Genomic DNA, 18937 nt, shown 5'->3' with positions numbered 1-18937 from the left:
CCCGACGGGTAGCGCCGTGACCCCGCCTCCCCGAGCTCTAGGCGGAGACCACGCCACGCCCCAGGGGCGGGGCGATGCTGAAGCAAGGCGGGCTGGCTCAGTAAAGCAGAGGCAGCGGGGGAAGATGGCGGCGGCTGTTCCACAGCGGGCCTGGACCGTGGAGCAGCTGCGCAGCGAGCAGCTCCCCAAGAAGGACATTATCAAGTTTCTACAGGACCACGGTTCAGATTCGGTACCAGAGGCGGCGGGGCGGCCGGGCTGGTGCTGCTGAGGGACGCCTCACCCCCCCGGAGATGCCCGTACATTCCGTATTCCTCCGTGCCCCCGCCCTCGTCCTCCCGCGGCCTGTGGCCTGGAAGGCCGGAGAGGCCTCGCGTGCGCCGCGGAGCCATGCTCCCGCCTTCCCGGGCTGCCTCGTTTGGGCGGAGGGAATGGCTTTATTTCTTGGGGCAGGCAGGCAGCAATTGCATAATTAGAACCTCCTTGGGCGCGTTGAGTGAGGGTGGAAACCATGAAAAAAAGAAAACAAAACAAACAGGAGATACTGGGGGTTGGGACTAGTGCCTGAGGACTGGGGACCTGGATGAGACCCTTACAGGGGAGTAGGCCATTAGGGAAATGAGAAGGATTGTGAATATTTTTGTTGGAACGGTATGTTCAATTTGCTTTTCTCATCAGTTACTAAATACTGAACGCTAGTGCGTGTAATTTTTAAAAATCTGTAGATTGCGGGTTAACTTTTTAAAATTTCGACTCTTCACATGACCTTTTCACCCTTTATACTTAGGAGAGTTACATGCGCATTTAGGGTAGTGTCTCCCATTGTTATAAACAAACTTAAGAAATGTATTTGGCATTCTTTATACTGTACGCGCTGCATTTTTCAATATAGTCTCCATCTTAACTGACTGTGGTCATAAGTGTTTGTTTTTTTGCTTTTTGGGTTGTTGTTTTTTTTGTCAGACTCTGCCCTTTGGAAATTAAGACCATGCCTCTCTTAAACTGCTGAACCACTGTATAATTTGTGCTCGCTGCATCCCCCCCACTTACGGGAAATAGAAGCAGCAGTATGATTTCTCTACAATTTTTAATTTAAGTTCTAAACTTGGATTTAAAAAAATTTTTTTGGCTTCTGTGAGGATTGTACTTTATTTTCATTTTGAAGTGTCTTGAAGAGGAGGAGATATAGTTACTCTCTAGCTTCCGGTTCCATACACCCATAATAAGTATCCTGACATCAGCAAATATTTATACATCGATAGCAAGAACTACGCTTAGTGTTTGGGGATACAGGATAAAAAGAAAGACCATGCCATTCTAGTGGAATTATTTTCTCTTAAGTCAGTTCATATTTCAACTGGAACAACAGAATAAACTAGGCATATCATTTGATAACATTTAATGCCTCAGTACTGTACTTCATCAAATTGTTACAGAGCAAATCATCCCAATGTGGAATCTAACCTCAAACTAGCCTACATGGGACAATTTCAAGAGACTGGAATTTTCAGAGTATTTTTTAATGCATTAACCTTTTGAGTGCATATTCTCCAGTATTAATTCACATACTTAAACCTATATTTGACAATCACTGTTCTATTGATCATAAGATATCAAGGAGATGTTTATATTTTGGATTTCTTTTTGGAATCTTGCTAAAGAAATCACAAGAGTGCTAAAACAACTTATTACTTCCATTTAATCAAAATAACCTTTCCCCAGCCACCTTTATCATTTAGAACATTTCTCTAAGAGGGGAAGAGGAAAAAGCAGAGGAGAAAAAAATACAATAGTGATAGTATTAGAAAAGCTGCCTTATCAAAAGAAGATGCCAGAAGAACTTTGAGAAAGTAACAAAAATGATGATTCAAGGGCCAGAAGGCAGAAAAGGAAGCAGAATAAAATAAGGAAAACAAAGACATGATTTTGAGTTGAAGTTACAATTTGATGACTCAATATTCAATAGTAGTATTTTGTTGTCCATCTGCCAATTTAGTCTTTTATTTGAGATAAATGGAGTTATATTACTTTGAATTATTAAGTACATTATGTTATTAGTCCCAATAGCTAATACTGAGTTCTGACCATGTGACAGGCTGTACATAAAAGGCATTAAGTGGATTGTTGCATTTGTCCTTAGAACAACCTTCTGACATAGATGCTGTTACTAATCTTCCACTCTGATACAGAAACGGAGTCTTTAGGAAAGCTTACTCCCTTGTCTAAGATCAGATAGCTAAGATTTTAACCCAGATGATCTGACTCCTCAGCCCATATACTTAACCACCGTATATCCAGCATTAGCTAATAATGCTTCCTGGTCTGCTAAGAATGGGTTACAGATTTGTCAAGACAGCTATGCCCAATGGTTTGAGGCTCCCAGGGCCATGGCCTACCGGTAGCAGCATTGTCCAGTCACCAGAGTGTACTTGCTGTATAAATGTTCTGTGAGTTCCATAATGGGAAGGAAAAGGGTTAGTATGCAACAGTGTGATCTTCTACATATTACAGTTCCACTCTTGTCAATTTTTATAAGTAATATTTTTAATCTTCCATAAATCTTTTTGTTATGAAGTAGGATATAAATATGTTTATTTCATTTCTTCTGTCATTAGTAGTTCTATTGAAGGCATAATTGCTAACATAAAAGGGAATTTTCTAACATTTAGACCCTTATTACGTGAGGGAGATTATTCTAACCAGCTTTTTTTTTTTTTTTTTTTGTAGTTTCTTGCAGAACATAAGTTATTAGGAAACATTAAAAATGTGGCTAAGACAGCTAACAAGGACCATTTGGTTACAGCCTATAACCATCTTTTTGAAAGTAAGGTGAGTATTGTTACATTTTATTACCAAAATATTATTTTAAATATTTTATTTGCAAAAAGAAGGTTTAAACTTATTCCCAAAATATGTTTTTAAGTTTTTCCACCTGCAGTTTTTCTTAACTCTAGTCATAAGTGGACTAGCTGTCAAATCTAGCAAAGCTCATCTGTAGTATGGGAGGATGTTTTGATATTTTAAAAGGAACCAAATTCTTAAAAATAATTCCCTATAGTTTAAGACAAATAAGCACACTGAAAAGTTAAAATCCAAAGTAAGTTCTATTTCCAGATTAAGCCAATGAATTTAAAATCTCAGACTGAGGCTGAGCCTTTAGAAAAACAAATTTTAAATTCTCCAGTATTTGTTCATTCTGAAATGACAAAGCAAAGAGTCATTATTAAGGAGTTTTGTGAATGGTATTCATATATGAGTCTGAGTTGCCTTTTCTAAAGATTTCATTTCAGAATTTATCTTGTAAAATACTTTCAGGGTCATATTTGTTGATTAAAATGAAGATTTTTCCTAGGCGGTTTCCATTTATCTACATTTGAATAATGTAGCCTATATTCATGGCGCAGATGTTCATTCAATTAAAATGTTGAAAATCTAGATGTCCCTTCTAGCTTTTAACCTGTCCTGAATATGGTGAACATTTTCCTTACAGCGTTTCAAGGGTACTGAAAGTATAAGTAAAGTGTCTGAGCAGGTGAAAAATGTGAAGCTTAATGAAGATAAACCCAAAGAAACCAAGTCTGAAGAGACTCTGGATGAGGTTTGTGTAGAATATTATTTTATTTCTAATGTGAATTTGATAAAAGTATTTGCTTACAGCACTGATTTCTCCTAGTAAGGAGTGGTGGAGTATGGGCACTTTTCAGTGAACCAAACACTGATTTGGAGTGTGTTCTCTCCCTTAGGTGTACTAAATCATAAAAAACACCTAAGAACCAGTACTTTACAGTATAAGGCTTTCCTATAAAACCTCTAGCTTTGTATTTTATATTTCCTCTATGTCTGACCAGAACTTCTGAGCTTCCAAAGCCATTTTAAGGTCATGATTGTATAGCCAAGTTGGACTGAGTGAAAGATACTTCACTGTGACTATTTTTAGCTTTTTCTAATGTACACGCTATCCTTGGCAATAGATATAGTCCAGGCTTGGCTGCAGGGTATGGAGTCATCTGTCTCATCTTTCCCAACATAGATTTTTACATTTTGGTACAAATGTTTGAAGAGCCATATTAAACCATTTCTGCAAATGGAGAGCCTCAGTAGAGCCAAGGACAGTACTGAGAACAGCCACAGTAGAGCTGAATAATTACAATCGTAACACTTCTGATAATACCTTGCTAACTAAGCTCACTCATTCCTAGCACTTAGTATCAGTGGTAATAATCCAATAGTAATAATAATATTCCTCAGGTCTTATAAAGAGGTGTGACCTAATGATGAAGGTGTATAGCATTTGGATATTTGTGGACAGAGTATAAGTTCAGGTACAGAATTACAGAAGTTTATACAACTAAAGCTAGTTAATTTACGTGGTATTTTCCTGTTGATTGAAAAGCACAAATTAATATTTGTGGATATGTATTCACACTAAAGCAGTTTTGAGGTTTATCACATCCAATATGATTTGACAAATATTTTTTTTTAATTTTTTTTTTACGTTTATTTATTTTTGAGACAGAGAGAGACAGAGCATGAACGGGGGAGGGTCAGAGAGAGAGGGAGACACAGAATCTGAAACAGGCTCCAGGCTCTGAGCACGGAGCCCGATGCGGGGCTCAAACTCACGGACTGCGAGATTATGACCTGAGCCGAAGTCGGACGCCCAACCGACTGAGCCACCCAGGCACCCCAAGATTTGACAAATATTGTACTGGGCAAACACTGAGCAGCTACTAAAGTAAATAAAGGTATAATAATTACTAAAAGGATTACAAAAGCAATTAGCAAAATAGTTTGCCTTCCAGAAAATTAGAATAAAGGAGGGATAAGGCAGCAGATAGTATATCATTAAGAGCTTAAGGAAAAGAGAGTTACAAATAAAAGGTTGTAAGGGCTGGAGACACTCTCAAAGAGATCTTGTGAGGATCCTAAACCATATCCCTTTTTTAAAAACCTCTTCATTTTATTTAACTGGCAGGCCTGAAGCCAGTTATGTACTCTGACTGTCTTTCTAGCACCTGGATTCCATAGCTAATACTCGGCTGATTCCTGCTGTCTACTTTCTGTGTGCTTTGGAGCTGCAGAGTGAACACTGTGAAGAAAAATAATCATAGTCTGTTTATTGGGTTTGGCATAAATTCATGCTTCATATCAGCCAAGCATGATTTCTAATTTCACTGTTACTCAGCAACTTTTATATTATCTCTTGCTGCATTCCCCATCACATTGCCCACATAAACTACTGGACCCTTCTCCCACAAGTTCTCAGTCCTCATACTCCTTCACCATTGTATCATTTTATACTCCTATTTTACCAAAATGTTAACATAGTTGTAACCATTTTCTTCTTCCTACCTTAGAATTAAAGATTCCTGAATCTTTAATGTTTTCCTTCTCATGTCTCCCTCAGGACTAATGCTCTCAAACATCTTTTCAAACCTTTTAAATCTTTCTTAATCTTTTTTTCATATCTTCATTCCTTTTTGATTCTCAGGCATTCCAAGTCCTCAGACCTGAAGTATTGGAAAAATCATTGATCTGCCTTCATTCTCTTTCTTCCTCCATTTAGCCCTAAAATATTTATTCTAGTAAAATGCATAAGTTTTACTTAAGTAAAATAGTATTTTGCAAACCATACCCTGCTCAGAAGTCTTTAGTAATTCTGTACTGTCTAGAACTGTGCTGTTCCGATACAGCAGTCCCTAGCCTTATGTGGCTACTGAGCACTTTATGGCAACTCCAAATTAAAATGTGCTTTCAGTGTAAAATACGCACTCTGTTTCAGAAGCTTGGTATGGTTTTTTTTTACAAAAGAATTTATAATCTATCTTTTATATTGATTAAATACTGACATATTATTTTGAGTGTGTTGGTTTTATGTGGCAGCCAGACAACGTAAAATCATAATTGTGGTCCTCATTGTATTTCTGTTGGACAGTATTATTGGCATTCAAAGTTTTCCAGTGTCTGCCCAGCTCCATATTTACTACTTCGGTAGAAACGTTCTTCTTTAACCGCAAATGTCTGCTCATTGCCTATTAAACTGCCCTTTCCCACTCTCATACTTTTATTTCTTATTTAATGTGTCTTTCTCTTTAACTCCCTATTTGTCAATTCAATGTCACTTTTAAGAACCAGGTCATGGGCTCATCACTTCCTCTGAAGTTTTCACCATCCCAGACTTTACACTTAACTGCATAAATTCCTGTAGCACATGGTATCTATATTATTTGTCTCTACCTTATTTATTTTAATGTAAAGAACCGTGTCTAATAGCTCTTACTGGACTTTAAATAAATCAGTCCTCGTTAATATATTTATTTTCTTTTATGTATTTAATGTTAAAGTTTTCAAGTAGGAATGAATATTGGATGGGAGAAAATACAAGATGGTGCAGGAATTCAGGCTCAGCAGTCAGAAATGGCTAAAAATACTTCAGCTAAAAATTGAGATTCATCCTGTACAGTTCCTCTGCATCTAATCATCACCAAATTCTGTTGATTTTGCAGTACATGTATCTCAAAACTATATCTAGTGTAGATCCAGACTACTATACTAACCTCTTCCTAACAGGTCTCCCCACTTCCACTTTGATTTCATATCCATTCCTTACTAGGTCACAGTGATCTGTTGGGGTGCCTGGGTATCTCAGTTGGTAGAGTGTTGGACTCTTGATTTTGGCTCAGGTCATGATCCCAGGTTCATGGGATTGAGCCCTATGCAAGGAGCCTGCTTGGGATCCTCTGTCGCCCTCTGCGCTTCTTGCTTGCGCTCTCTCTCTCTCTCTCTCAAATTAAAAAAAAAAACAAAAAAAACAAATCTGATTCTATAACTTCTGTTTTTAAAACTCTTAGTTGGCTGTTCAGTGACCTGAAGATTTAAAACAAAACAGTTTCTTAACTTATGCTACCTATCTTTCCATCCTCATCTCATCCCATTGTCTCCTTCATTACTCCCTTGCAGACTATACTATTTTCATGCTGTTCCCTGCTGTGAAAATGCTCTTCTCTGTTATAAACTTCGCATCTTAGCACCCTGTGCTTCCTGTTTAGGTCTCATAACCCACGTAATTACACACATGACTATATTCTCTTCTAGACTGAGGGTCAAGACCCTGTCAGCACCCTATGTATCTCCAATTTCTAACACATAGAACATGTTCAAATATTTCTTGAAAGGATAATAGTAATAATTATGTAACATACTTTCATGTTTAGAGGCTATGATGTTATCCAGTTAACTGAAACCGTAATGTTTACTCTCAAAATTCTGAACTAAAGAAATTGCTGCAAAGCTAAGAAATTTTCTTAAAGCCAGGTCCATTCAAGCATATAACTCAGGTATAGCCTTGGGACTGATCTGACCTCTCACCATAAACCAATCAGGTTCTTGGCAGTGAAACGCAAAATCAGATCAAATAACTAGAACAGCATTTCTTAAAGTGTGTTATATAGGTTCAGAAGGTCCAGGTTGTTTTCTAGCATCATCAAAACCTGTGCTTTCTGTCTCCTTGAAGATTCACAGTGCATGTTAGCTGATGACAATTGTGAGAAATCATGCAGAATAGAGGCATATTTAACTTTGTTTAACATGGTGTTTCCGAAACAATTATGGTAGACCCCTTTTTTTCTAACAGTGGTAACAATACTAAGCAATGAGTGGTCTGTAAAAGACACTTTGTGAAACACAGAAATGGATGCCATCCATGAGCAGACTGGCACCTTCACCATGAAGTCTGAGCCATAATCACCAATTTAATGGTTTTTTTTTGCATTATTCTAGTTCATTCACATAATTACTACAGTATTTGACGTTAGTAATTATAAGGCAATAACAAAGCCCCGGCACAAATAATTCTTGCTCCTTTACTGACCATACTTACCATCCATTTACATTTCAGTTTATCAGTAATAAAAACTTGCTTTTCTCACATGTTTGGAATCACTGCTGATTAGGTTAAGCCTTTATTTAACTTTTAAAGAAGACCCAGATGATCCTGTTTTATTCTAGCATAATATGCCTATTATGGTAATTTTTTTTTAATGTTTTATTAATTTTTGAGAGAGCACGAGTAGGGGAAGGGGGAGAGGGGACAGAGGATCCTAAGCAGGCTCTTTGTAGACAGCAGTGAGCCTGATGGCAGGGCTCAAACTCATGAACTGTGAGTTCATGAACTGAGTTGAAGTCAGACACTCAACTGACTGAGCCACCCAGGTACCCCATGTTATGGTAATTTCTATAGATAATTCTATTCATTGTGTGAATTTATTTTCAAGTTCAGAAACCAATAGAGCATTACTGTATTTCATTCTAATTGGATATAATAAAATACTCAATAATGTTCGTTATTGGTAACAACTCAAATCTTTTAAAAAAAGTCACAGCGTTTTATTTAATGCCTTATGATTTTATAGGAATTAAATAGTAATGATATTTCTGACCTTGGAAAATAACAGGATTTATTTTATGATTTGTTAATTAACAGAATTTTGTCAAAAGAACATTGGTTTCCAGAGAGGCTGGAAGTTATTTGAAATTAGAGAGAGGCTATTTACTAACATTGTCATCACAGACTTGCAATGAGTTGGTGGGTTTTTTTTAACTCAGAGGTGAACCAGAAGGAAAATAGTTTGTTGCCAAATCTTTGAAACTCTGTGACCAGACTTGGGTCTCAGTTGGTAGTATTAGAATTCTCTTGGTCATCCTTCTCAAAAAGAAGGATGTGAGTTAATAACTCTGTGTGTTATTTCTGTTTTTAGGGTCCACCAAAATATGTAAAATCTGTTCTTAAAAAAGGAGATAAAACCAACTTTCCCAAAAAGGGAGATGTTGTTCACTGCTGGTATACAGGAACACTACAGGATGGGACTGTTTTTGATACTAATATTCAAACGAGTAAGTCTAAATGTAATCTTACCTTTTTAGCTATAAGGCATTGCAAAATATTTGTGTGGTACATGAGCAGTTGGCTGTACCTTTCTCTTGGCTGTCAATTTTTCCAGAAGTCTTTGCACCTGTGATTTACTTGGAAGAGGTCTTCAATTCACTATTGGCTGGGTGAATAAGTATCTCTTGGTAATTGGGAAGCAAAATATAGGGAAGCTTAGTCTAAACTTGGTTAATGTCCCAAAGTGAGGCTTTCATATTTCAATGTAAAAGGGAGAATAGTGTGCTGTTTTAGTGGTGTAAATATAGGTCCCTCCCTTCTACCTTTTAGACCATAACTATATGTAAAGATAGAATTTTGAGTTTCCTGAATTTTTATTTTCTTTTCAAATGCATGGTAAGTTCTAAAATCAATTTAAAGACTTAAGTCAACTGTTTTTCCAATGAAACTTAATTTCATCATGCATTATAAGGAAAATTTGTTTTACAGGTTCAAAGAAGAAGAAAAACGCCAAGCCTTTAAGTTTTAAGGTTGGAATAGGCAAAGTTATCAGAGGAGTAAGTAAAAAATGGCAATGAATCAACAGATGTTCTGGCACATGCTACTTGTGGTATGGTGCCATAAAGAATTAGGATTGGGGCTATGATAAAAAAATCTTTGGAGTCTAACAAATCAAGTGCTATCATTGCTAACTGATCTGGCACAATTTTTCTGGGTCTCAGTTATGGACAGTACAACCTTCCTCAAGGTTGCTAAACAAATGAGCTTAACTGCAGCACATAATATATAGTAGAGACTCATGTTATTAAATGCCTGCCCCTTTTAATATTGTTTTTCTTCTTAAAGTAATTCTTTGTCAGAAAGTTTGGCTTTCTAAATTTATCTTTGGGGCACCTGGGTGGCTCAGTCCATTGAGTGTCCGACTTCGGCTCAGGTCATGATCTCACAGCTCGTGAGTTCGAGCCCCGCGTCAGGCTCTGTGCTGAAAGCTCAGAGCCTGGAGCCTGTTTCAGATTCTGTGTCTCCCTCTCTCTCTGCCCCTAACCCACTTGCATTCTATCTCTGTCAAAAATAAATAAACATTAAAAAAAAATTTTTTTTAAATAAATAAATAAATTTATCTTTAAGATTCTTGTAGGGGTGCCTGGGTGGCTCAGTTGGTTAAGCATCCAGCTTCAGCTCAGGTCATGATTTCTTGGTTCGTGAGTTCGAACCCCACGTCAGGTTCTGTCCTGAAAGCTGAGAGCCTGGAGCCTGCTTCGGATTCTGTCTCCCTCTCTCTGCCCCTGCCCTGCTTGCGCTCTCAAAAATGAATAAACATTAAAAAAAATTTTTTTTTAAGATTCTTGCAAAATGTTACATAGTTGTACTACTTATACATGGTAGAGAAAGGTAAAATACCTGTTTCACTGAATTACTCATAGAAGAAAGAGTTTGTTCTGAGTTTTTTCACCTTGCACAATCGAGGTTCAAACACCAAAAAATCTTTCAAACCTAAGGATGCCTTTTTTACCCACCCCTTCTTGTGAGAGGTAACAGGAGACTTTGAGAAAAGGGGAAGATAGGCTTGAGCTGCAGTGACCACTGCAGTGTACAAAAGGAGGTAATGGATAGTAGCACTGATTATCAGCTTCACTGAAGCTGTCATTCTAGGGCCCATTTATTATTAAATGGTCTTTATTCACAACATCAAACGTTGTAACTGACATACCTATTCACATGCATTTATGAGAATCCTCAATGTTATTCTTTGTACTGTGATAAGTCCTAAAATACAACTCAATCGTATCCAGAGCCTAAAATAGCATATAAAACATCTTCAAACTAAAGGTTTAGTTGAAAATAACCTTAACTGCTACCTGATTGTACCTAGTTGATACTAACTGTATACCAAACTGATCAATTTTTCTATTCCTGTGACTAATTTGCTTGTGTATTTCTTCTAGTGAACCATATTCTTAGTTGCCATTATGTAACAGATCTCTATCCCTTAAGCTTTATGTGACTGACATTTCAACAGAGTATATGATATTAGTCATATCTTTGCATCCTGTTGATTTAACTGGTTTTGGTAACTGACTTTAAGACCCAAGGTGCCTGGCTGCCTTGGCTGGTAAAGCATGCAACTCTTTATCTTGGAGTTATGAAGATCTCTACCCCTATATTGGGGGTAGAGTTTAGTTAAAATTAATACATCTTTTTTTTTTTTTTTTTTTTTTTTTTTGCAATGAGGAAATAAAGGACCAAGATTCACCCAAGGACATTACCTTAGAATATAATGAAATTCAGTAGTGGAATGCTTTTTGGTATATACTGTTTTCTAGGTTTACATGTAGTTTTTGCAAATTATCATTAGTATTTATTTCATGTTCTTGCCTTTAGTGGGATGAAGCACTCTTGACCATGAGTAAAGGAGAAAAGGCTCGACTAGAGATTGAACCAGAATGGGCTTATGGAAAGAAAGGACAGCCTGATGCCAAGTATCCTTTTCTCCTTTGTGAGTAAAAACAAACAAAAACATGAAGACCACCTGAAGGTATAAAAGACACTATCTAGGTTAATTTCCAGATCAGGAATCATGTCCAGACCAGTATTCCTAATACTTAGATGCTTCTGTGTAGACACCTCCAATAGAGACAGGAGTTAACATGTCTTAGTAGTACAAAGTATCCAAACCTGAGCTAGAATAGAATTTACATTTTTGTCCTCTTGAAATCAGTTCTTGATTTTTAAGAGCTAAATTGTGAGGTTTACGTTTTCATCTTTGAAAGGCAGTTGTTACTATTTGAAGGATTTACTTAAAGGAGTTAAGATGTCCAGTACAAACAACTATAGCAAATTATAGGATATAAGTATGGCTCATGGTAATTTTATGCTGCAGTATAATTTCAGGCATTTAAATGGGTACTCAAAGCTTAGAAATGGAACATATGTTAGGGATTACTGGTTGTGAAATTTAAGGGGACCATGGGTCCACCATAGTGTAAGCATCTGTGATTACTACTAATGACAGTACTTTTCTGATAGGCCCAGTTTGTGAAAATTAAAAAAATAAATAAATAAACAAAAAAATAAACATGGCTCCTGACCATTATGATCAGAACAATCCAATAACTGAGAAGTTGTTTTTTCTTTTGTTGGTTCCATTCCCATTGTACTAGTTGGATTAAAGTAACTTTTAAAAAACTTGGAAGTTCTCTCCACTTGTATCAGTTAAAATTATTTAGGAATATAGCCCTCTTCTAAGCCTATCAAAATTAGATGGCCCAACGACAGCTGCCTCTCTCTCATGTGAAGCATCTCAAAACCAATCAGATAAAAATAACACTTTTCTGAACTTGGCATCTTAAAAATCACAGCAAATATAAGGCACTACCTCATACGAAATTTGATTTAACATAACCTATACACCCAGCTAGATTGAAATCACGTCCTTGTTTTTGTTTCGTTTTTTTTAAAGCACTGAGTAACCATCTTCATTAGGTGGTGGCTAATTTGGGAGTACTGGTGAGGCATCCAGGTAAGGAAGATCCTAGTCCAAACTCAACTTGTCTTGTCAGCCTATACTAGTAGATTATGATCACCATTCACAAAGATACTTTGGGAACCACTAGGCTAGTATGTGTTAGCCTCTTAGTCATTCATAAAGCCCTTCTCTTTGAGGTTAATACCAAATATCCATTAGATATAATGCTAATTTTAGACTGAGGATATTGGGAGTGAAAGAAGAAGCAATTTTTATCAAGTTTACCTTGACTTCTGCAACAGAATTCCACCAAATGCAAAACTCATTTTTGAAGTGGAATTAGTGGATATTGACTGAAATAGCAATGCTTCAGATGTAAAGACATCAGCAACAATAAAACATGGCCTTGAAGAAACTTATGTAACTAATTAGAGCTGGTTACTATTGTAACGGAAGAGTCAACTGGAAAATTCAAGAATGCAGATACTGTTTACCCGATCCGCAACTTTTAATATATGTAATCCATTATAATTCCCTAAAGTTTGAAATATTTTACTACAGCTGTGTAAAATATTGGTTAAAGAGAACTGACTTTCCTTTTACCTCATGTTGTAAACTGAAAGGCTCAATAAAATGTATTCAGTGTCTTGATTGATTTGTTGTTAATAGATAATTGTTCTGATTAGGTTAACCAGGACTAACATTTAATCAAAACAGGGAGTTATAGTAAAACTGTCCAGACAGCTTTTTCAGAGGCACACTCCTCTTTAAATAAATGTTCCTGTATAGTGAGAAGACAAGCAGAGAAACAGAGGGAGCAAAAAGCTATAAATGGTGTGATTTTAGCTAAATTCAAGAAAAGTATACTTCAAAACCAATGGTCCACTAATAATGAGAAAGTTAATATTGTTAGGTGAACCTGCCCCCAAATAAATTCATAACAATTAGTTAAGGAGTCTTAAGTTTTATTACAAAAATGAAGATGATCAGTTTGATCAAAATGAAAGCTTGCTCACAAGTTTTACATGAATATTCTAAATACAAAGTCTCCTGAAACAACATACTTTTGATATGATTTTCATTTTTTAAAAGGGATGCAAACACTCCATTTTTTCATTTATAATCTCTATCCCAAGACATAGTATTTAATAGTGTATCTTTTCTGCAATTAAATCCAAATTCACAAGGATAATTGAAACAGACAAAACCTTGTCATTAAAGGTTAAAAATCCATTTTTTTTTTTTACAGAGGAGGTAAATCCTTAATAACCAGCCCTTATATATTTTCAGTATCTTGAACTACACTGACATGATTTCCAGTCAGTTTTTTTCCTACCCCTTAAGGCTACAAAGGATTTCTGTTGCAAATCCATTGCAAAAGAATTCTAGACCACTTAATGCAAAAAATCAAAAAAATAGTTCTCCAATAAAAAGTAAATTTTATAAATGGTAGGAAATAGTATCTGTGGTAAGCTACTAAGTGACATTTTCCCCTATTACTAAACAAATCATGTTACACAGAAAACAGGAAGACAAGTTATCAAATACAACAAGCTTATGCTATGTTTACATCCCTCATTAAAAAAAAATAATTTCATACTTTTAATACATTCCATCTGATATATTTTCCCATCAGGTTGGAGGGGGAGGGTAATACTGTCCATAATTCCACGGATTCTGATAATTGTACTGAAAGGAAAAAGCACATGTTAGCATGCTAAAACTGGCTCGGTTCCATTTATGAAAGTATAATTAAAGCATATACATTTAAGAAACCAGGCATGTGTTCAGTGCTAAAATTCCAAGACTTAACCACAAAAGACAATTTATTATACAGTCTGGAATAGAAGTAGTTGTTATAAAAAAAAAAAGACTATCCTAATTTATTTTTAATTTTATTATTAAATAAATTATCCTAATTATTAAATAAAAAATTATTATTAAATTATTTTTATTTTCATTTTTGAATAACATCTACAAGCAAAAAATTCAATTAGGTGAACTCACTTGATACCAGGCACTATAATTATATGCCGCTTGATTTGCCTGTAAATCACCATCAATCATCTGTGTAGATGATGAAGTTGTGTCTTCTGTGTGAGCTTTCTTTTCCTCTGGTTCTTCTGACCTAAATACAAGGGAAAAAACTTTAAATTCCCACAGGTAAGTACTTTTAAAACAAATGTATGCATGTTTACATTTGTACCTGTGTACATTTGTTTTAGTAAAGTTCTCAACTACTCAAGTTTTGTACAGTTTTTTTTCAAATCATGAATGTAAAGTATCTAAATTACCACAACCTGAAGGCAACATTTAAAAGTATGTATCTTTAGGGGCGCTGAGCGTCCGACTTCAACTCAGGTTATGATTTACAGTTCAGTTTGTGTGTATGAACCCTGGGTTCAGCTCTGTGCTAACAGAGCAGAGCCTGGAGCCTGCTTCAGATTCTGTTTCCCTCCCTCTCTCTCTGCCCCTCCCCTACTCACGCACGCTCCCCCCCCCCACAACCCGCCCCCTAAACAATAAACATTAAATTTTTTTTTTTAATATTTATCTTTAAAGGCATTTTAGCAATGAAATGTCTTTTTTTTTAAGCATCATGAATCATTCTGAGCAAGAAGTTACATACCCATTTTCTGCTTTCCTTTTTAAAGAATCCTGTTCTTTTAGGAGTGTTTGATGTTCATCATAAGCATTCAGAAGCCTGAGAGGGAAGGAAAAATAACATCCTATGGAATATACAAAAGCCAAACTGTTAAAGTTTTAAAGTTTGGACTTACTTTCACTTGGTAACAAAAATATGTTGCAATAAACATAATTTTTTTTTTTTTTTTTTTTAAACGAATGTGCAAGCAAACCTCCTCCCAGCCACCTTTTCCAATTTATTTCCTCTTGGGAAACCACTGCTCTACACTTTCCTTCTCAGTCCATGTGATTCAAATGGGGCTTCAGGGATTCAGAACTGGCCAACCACAGCACTATATACCCCTGACCAATAATTGGTTTAGAGTGAACATTTGACCCAAACCAAGATGTTTAATAACTCCCAGGATTTTTGAGCTACTAGAAAAGTGCCTGTTCTCACTACTACAGTTGACTGAGCTGATGGGATATTGGTCAAGAGCTACCTTTTATTATCCTTTCTAACACACGGGGAGAGCCTGCCTAAGAAGTTATTCTACAACTAAGACAGTGGCCTTGAGGATGTGTTTTTGTCCAGTGCAAATAAGTCCTGACCGTTCTGTAATTTCTACATTTTTGAAATCTAACCATGCTTATTAAAGACACTTGACACCAGTTAGGATCAAGTGTATTTAAACTTTGACCATGTGATAAACTGAATTAGAACTAATATAAAAGTACAATATAATTTTTATCACTGATGAAGATTTTTTTTAATAAAAAAATTCCGACATAATACGTGTATTAAGTCTCACCTGGAACTCAGAACTTCAAAAACAATGTCACTTGAAGCCAAACTGACAGAAAAATCCTAAAGATTCTGTTTTCCTTTTACCATTTTCTGAAATATTTTTTTAAAAACAAACATGGCCTTATTTTTTAAAGTAATCATTAACCCTACTAACACAGATAGTTAACATTTCTGTAGAAATGACCTTGATAATTTACATGCATATACAACATCCCTGAGCAATCTGCATATATACACATCCAATGATAACAACAAATAACTCTGGCCCCAAAATGTTCAAGAGGCTATGAAATTGTTAATCCCAGTGCTCTGGTTGTTCCTCAACACCAAGCACTTTAAATGGACTAATTTCCTTAAGGCTTAAGGAATCCACCTATGGATTAGGTGGTAAGAGACTCAATCTATACATGAGAAAATCTGAAAAGTGAGGAATACACAAATAGTTAAGTGACACTGCTAGGATTTAAGCATATATTTAGCTGAATTAAACATCAACTCATGAGTACTAAGGGGGGCACTTGTGGTGGCCACTGGGTGTTGTATGTAAGTGATGAATCACTGAATTCAACTCCTGAAACCAATACTGCACTGTATGTTGGCTAACTAAAATTAAAAAGAAATAAAAAATCAGTTCTTACCAATACATACTACCTAAATTCCTAAGTTTCTAATTTCTAAGCTCATCTATTTTTCAGTCAAACCCTTTTTAAATTTCAACTACAACAATCTTAGACCTGATATCCAGACCCTCTATAATTTTATTTGCAAGGACCGGTTATCTTTGTGTTAAGCCTCTGATCTGTCCACATATTACTGCCAATTTCAAATATGTCATTTAATCCCAGTCAAAATTCTTAATAGCTTCCTACTGTCAATCATGGCACTGCGTGTGCTCTGAACCAAGCACAGCACAATCAACATCACACCTTCTACTTCAAAAATCCTCCCATCAAGCAGATGTTACTTTCACATGAACTTTAACTTTCTTCCACAATTTTATTCTTTCCTTACCAGAATCCCATAGTACCCAAATGAAGCCCCATCTCCTCTGTGAAGGATGACAAATCCATTCTGATCCATAGAAAGCACAGCCTTCTTAACAGTTCTGTGCCACCTCATATACTTACCTATTTCCTCTGATTAAACCATCCAACTAGACTAGAAGCTAGAATTACATATCCCATTTCTTTTGTGCACTTTCTTCAGTGCAAAACAAACAGAAGACACTAAATATACAGCACAGGTGGTTAGCAGCATAGACTTTGAAGCAAGTTCTAATCCCAGTTGCACAATGTAATAATAGCTAACTGACCTTGGAAAAACTTCCTAATCTCTTTAAGCCTCTCTTCATCTATTAAAAGAACAACAGTAGCAACAAAAAAATAAGAACAGTACCTACAGCCTCATTAGACTGTTAGGTATTTTACATTAGACAATTCATGGAAAACATTTACTATGATGTAAAGCACATATATACAACTGTATTAAAATTTAACTTCTGTTAAATGTTTTTTTAATTTTACTCAACCATCAAAAATGTATACACACATACACAAACAGAGACAAATAATCCTCATTTTATCAACAGCTGTTTCAATAGAAATCACTCTAAATTAGGGTAATTAGAGAAGGGACATGCCTTATAAGAACTGTGATAGTTCCCTACTACAATCAGTTAAGAATGGAACAGCAGCAATGCTCTAATCAATACTTCTCTTCTATTTTGTAAATATAAGTTGCAAACTTGTCCTTTTCCCAAATCCCCTAGAGTACACCCCCTTCCACCACCCTCAACTTTCAGCTTTTTACAATGCATGAAATGAGGCCACTAGGCATCATCTGTGCAACCATACTGTTTCCTCCAATCAGAGATAAAATGGCATCCCTATTCTAGATTAACCACATCCACCTTTTGTGGTGTATATACTGTTTCTGTGTTTCAAGGTTCAAGCCTTGACTCATTTACTTTTTCAAAGGATTTGCTGTTTCTTGCCTTCTCATTGTTTACATTACAATGCCAAAATTTTGAAAACAATTTGAAGGAAAGACAAACCATATATCCTGTTACACATACACATTTGCAAAACTGAATTTACCCCCATATATATGAGGAAAAAGAAATATGTTAACTTCTACTAATCATTAAACTCATACAAAATTATTAATGCTCATTTATTATTCAAATAATATATAATTAAGATCTTACTTATTAACATCTGAACCAAAATCTTCAAGAAACTCCACTTTTCTCTGAGAAAATGTAATTCTCATTTTAATAGGTAATGAACCATGTATAGCTTTGTCAAAACAATTTAGGATATTTTCTTCATTTTGTTTGAGGTCACCACTATATTCCATTTCAAGTAAATTGAGGTATAACTTTGTATTCTCCTGTGTAAAAAGCAGTATCAATTAATAATATTTCTAAAATGTTTTGATTAGAACACAGATATTTAAAATGTCTTAATTTTTATGTCTAAATTTGAAAAATATTGAAAGTCATTAAAATGTAACTCAAATATTTTCAGCATACACATAACAGGTGAAAAAACTAATTAGCATACTGATAAGTAATGACATCATCCTGGTATCTCCCCAACTATTAAAATTATTAAATGCCAATAAGTTAAGACCCTGTATCTTATCTTAGGTTTACTGTGGCTTGACCTACCATGACAAATACAAAACATTAAAAAATGGTTTCCACAGTTCCACAGACCTGTCATTAGCTTAAAATCTAAAAAGTAAGAAATTTCCTATACACTGCCTTTTGCCAACCGATATGTAAAACGAAATACTTTAAAAAAGAATCTCACTGTTACAGTTGCTAAAACGTAGACATCTGCCATGTTTTTGTTTATAAAGTACTCTCCCAGGTCCTCTACTTAAAACTATCAGTAAATTTGTTGTGAAATTTCTAAATGTGAGGGAAATACAAAGTGTCACAATGTCTGCAACACTTTTTAACCCAATAATCTTAATTTTCTCAACCTTTTAATACCTAATAATTTAAACAATTGTTAAAGATGGCAACATCAGTTTAGAGGGACTGTTGTCTTCATTTAGTAATAAAATATATTACATACAGACCAAATCTTTCATCATAGTTGCCAAAATGGGAAAGAAAAAAAACAAAAACGACCATTTATTTTTT

General features: G+C 35.5%; 2 protein-coding genes and 1 non-coding gene across 7 annotated transcripts in view; 1 reads left to right on the top strand and 2 right to left on the bottom strand.

The window, feature by feature from the left end:
* Positions 1–76: 76 nt before the first annotated feature.
* On the top strand, positions 77–13003 carry FKBP3 (FKBP prolyl isomerase 3). Of its 2 annotated transcripts, none has more exons than XM_019451924.2 (7): positions 77–232; positions 2728–2829; positions 3491–3598; positions 8757–8892; positions 9374–9441; positions 11267–11364; positions 12653–13003. In XM_019451924.2, the coding sequence occupies exons 1-7, from the start codon at positions 125–127 to the stop codon at positions 12705–12707; spliced, it is 675 nt and encodes a 224-aa protein (XP_019307469.1). In that variant the 5' UTR covers positions 77–124; the 3' UTR covers positions 12708–13003. The 2 variants fall into 2 exon arrangements, with proteins under 2 accessions (XP_019307469.1, XP_019307470.1); XM_019451925.2 differs by lacking the exon at positions 77–232 and adding an exon at positions 378–651.
* Positions 13004–13298: 295 nt separating this feature from the next.
* The window catches only part of PRPF39 (pre-mRNA processing factor 39), a 38833-nt gene continuing 33194 nt past the window's right edge, over positions 13299–18937 (bottom strand). For all 4 annotated transcript variants that reach the window (XM_019451918.2, XM_019451919.2, XM_019451920.2 and 1 more), the window contains 4 exons: positions 17990–18174; positions 14980–15054; positions 14358–14478; positions 13299–14039 (listed from right to left, as the gene is read on the bottom strand). In XM_019451918.2, the coding sequence (XP_019307463.1) occupies positions 13983–14039; positions 14358–14478; positions 14980–15054; positions 17990–18174 (438 nt within the window). In that variant the 3' untranslated portion in view covers positions 13299–13982. The remainder of the gene's footprint in view (positions 14040–14357; positions 14479–14979; positions 15055–17989; positions 18175–18937) is intronic.
* LOC128773361 (small nucleolar RNA SNORD127) lies at positions 18811–18896 on the bottom strand. Its single transcript, XR_008417625.1, has one exon. It is a non-coding gene; the product is annotated as a small nucleolar RNA SNORD127 (small nucleolar RNA).

The sequence above is a fragment of the Panthera pardus genome, unplaced genomic scaffold (genome assembly GCF_024362965.1).
Source record: "Panthera pardus isolate Hobbes unplaced genomic scaffold, ASM2436296v1 HiC_scaffold_24, whole genome shotgun sequence".
NCBI lineage: Eukaryota > Metazoa > Chordata > Mammalia > Carnivora > Felidae > Panthera > Panthera pardus.
The sequence above is the reverse complement of the archived record's forward strand: the minus strand, read 5'-3'. Positions and strand labels throughout refer to the sequence as shown.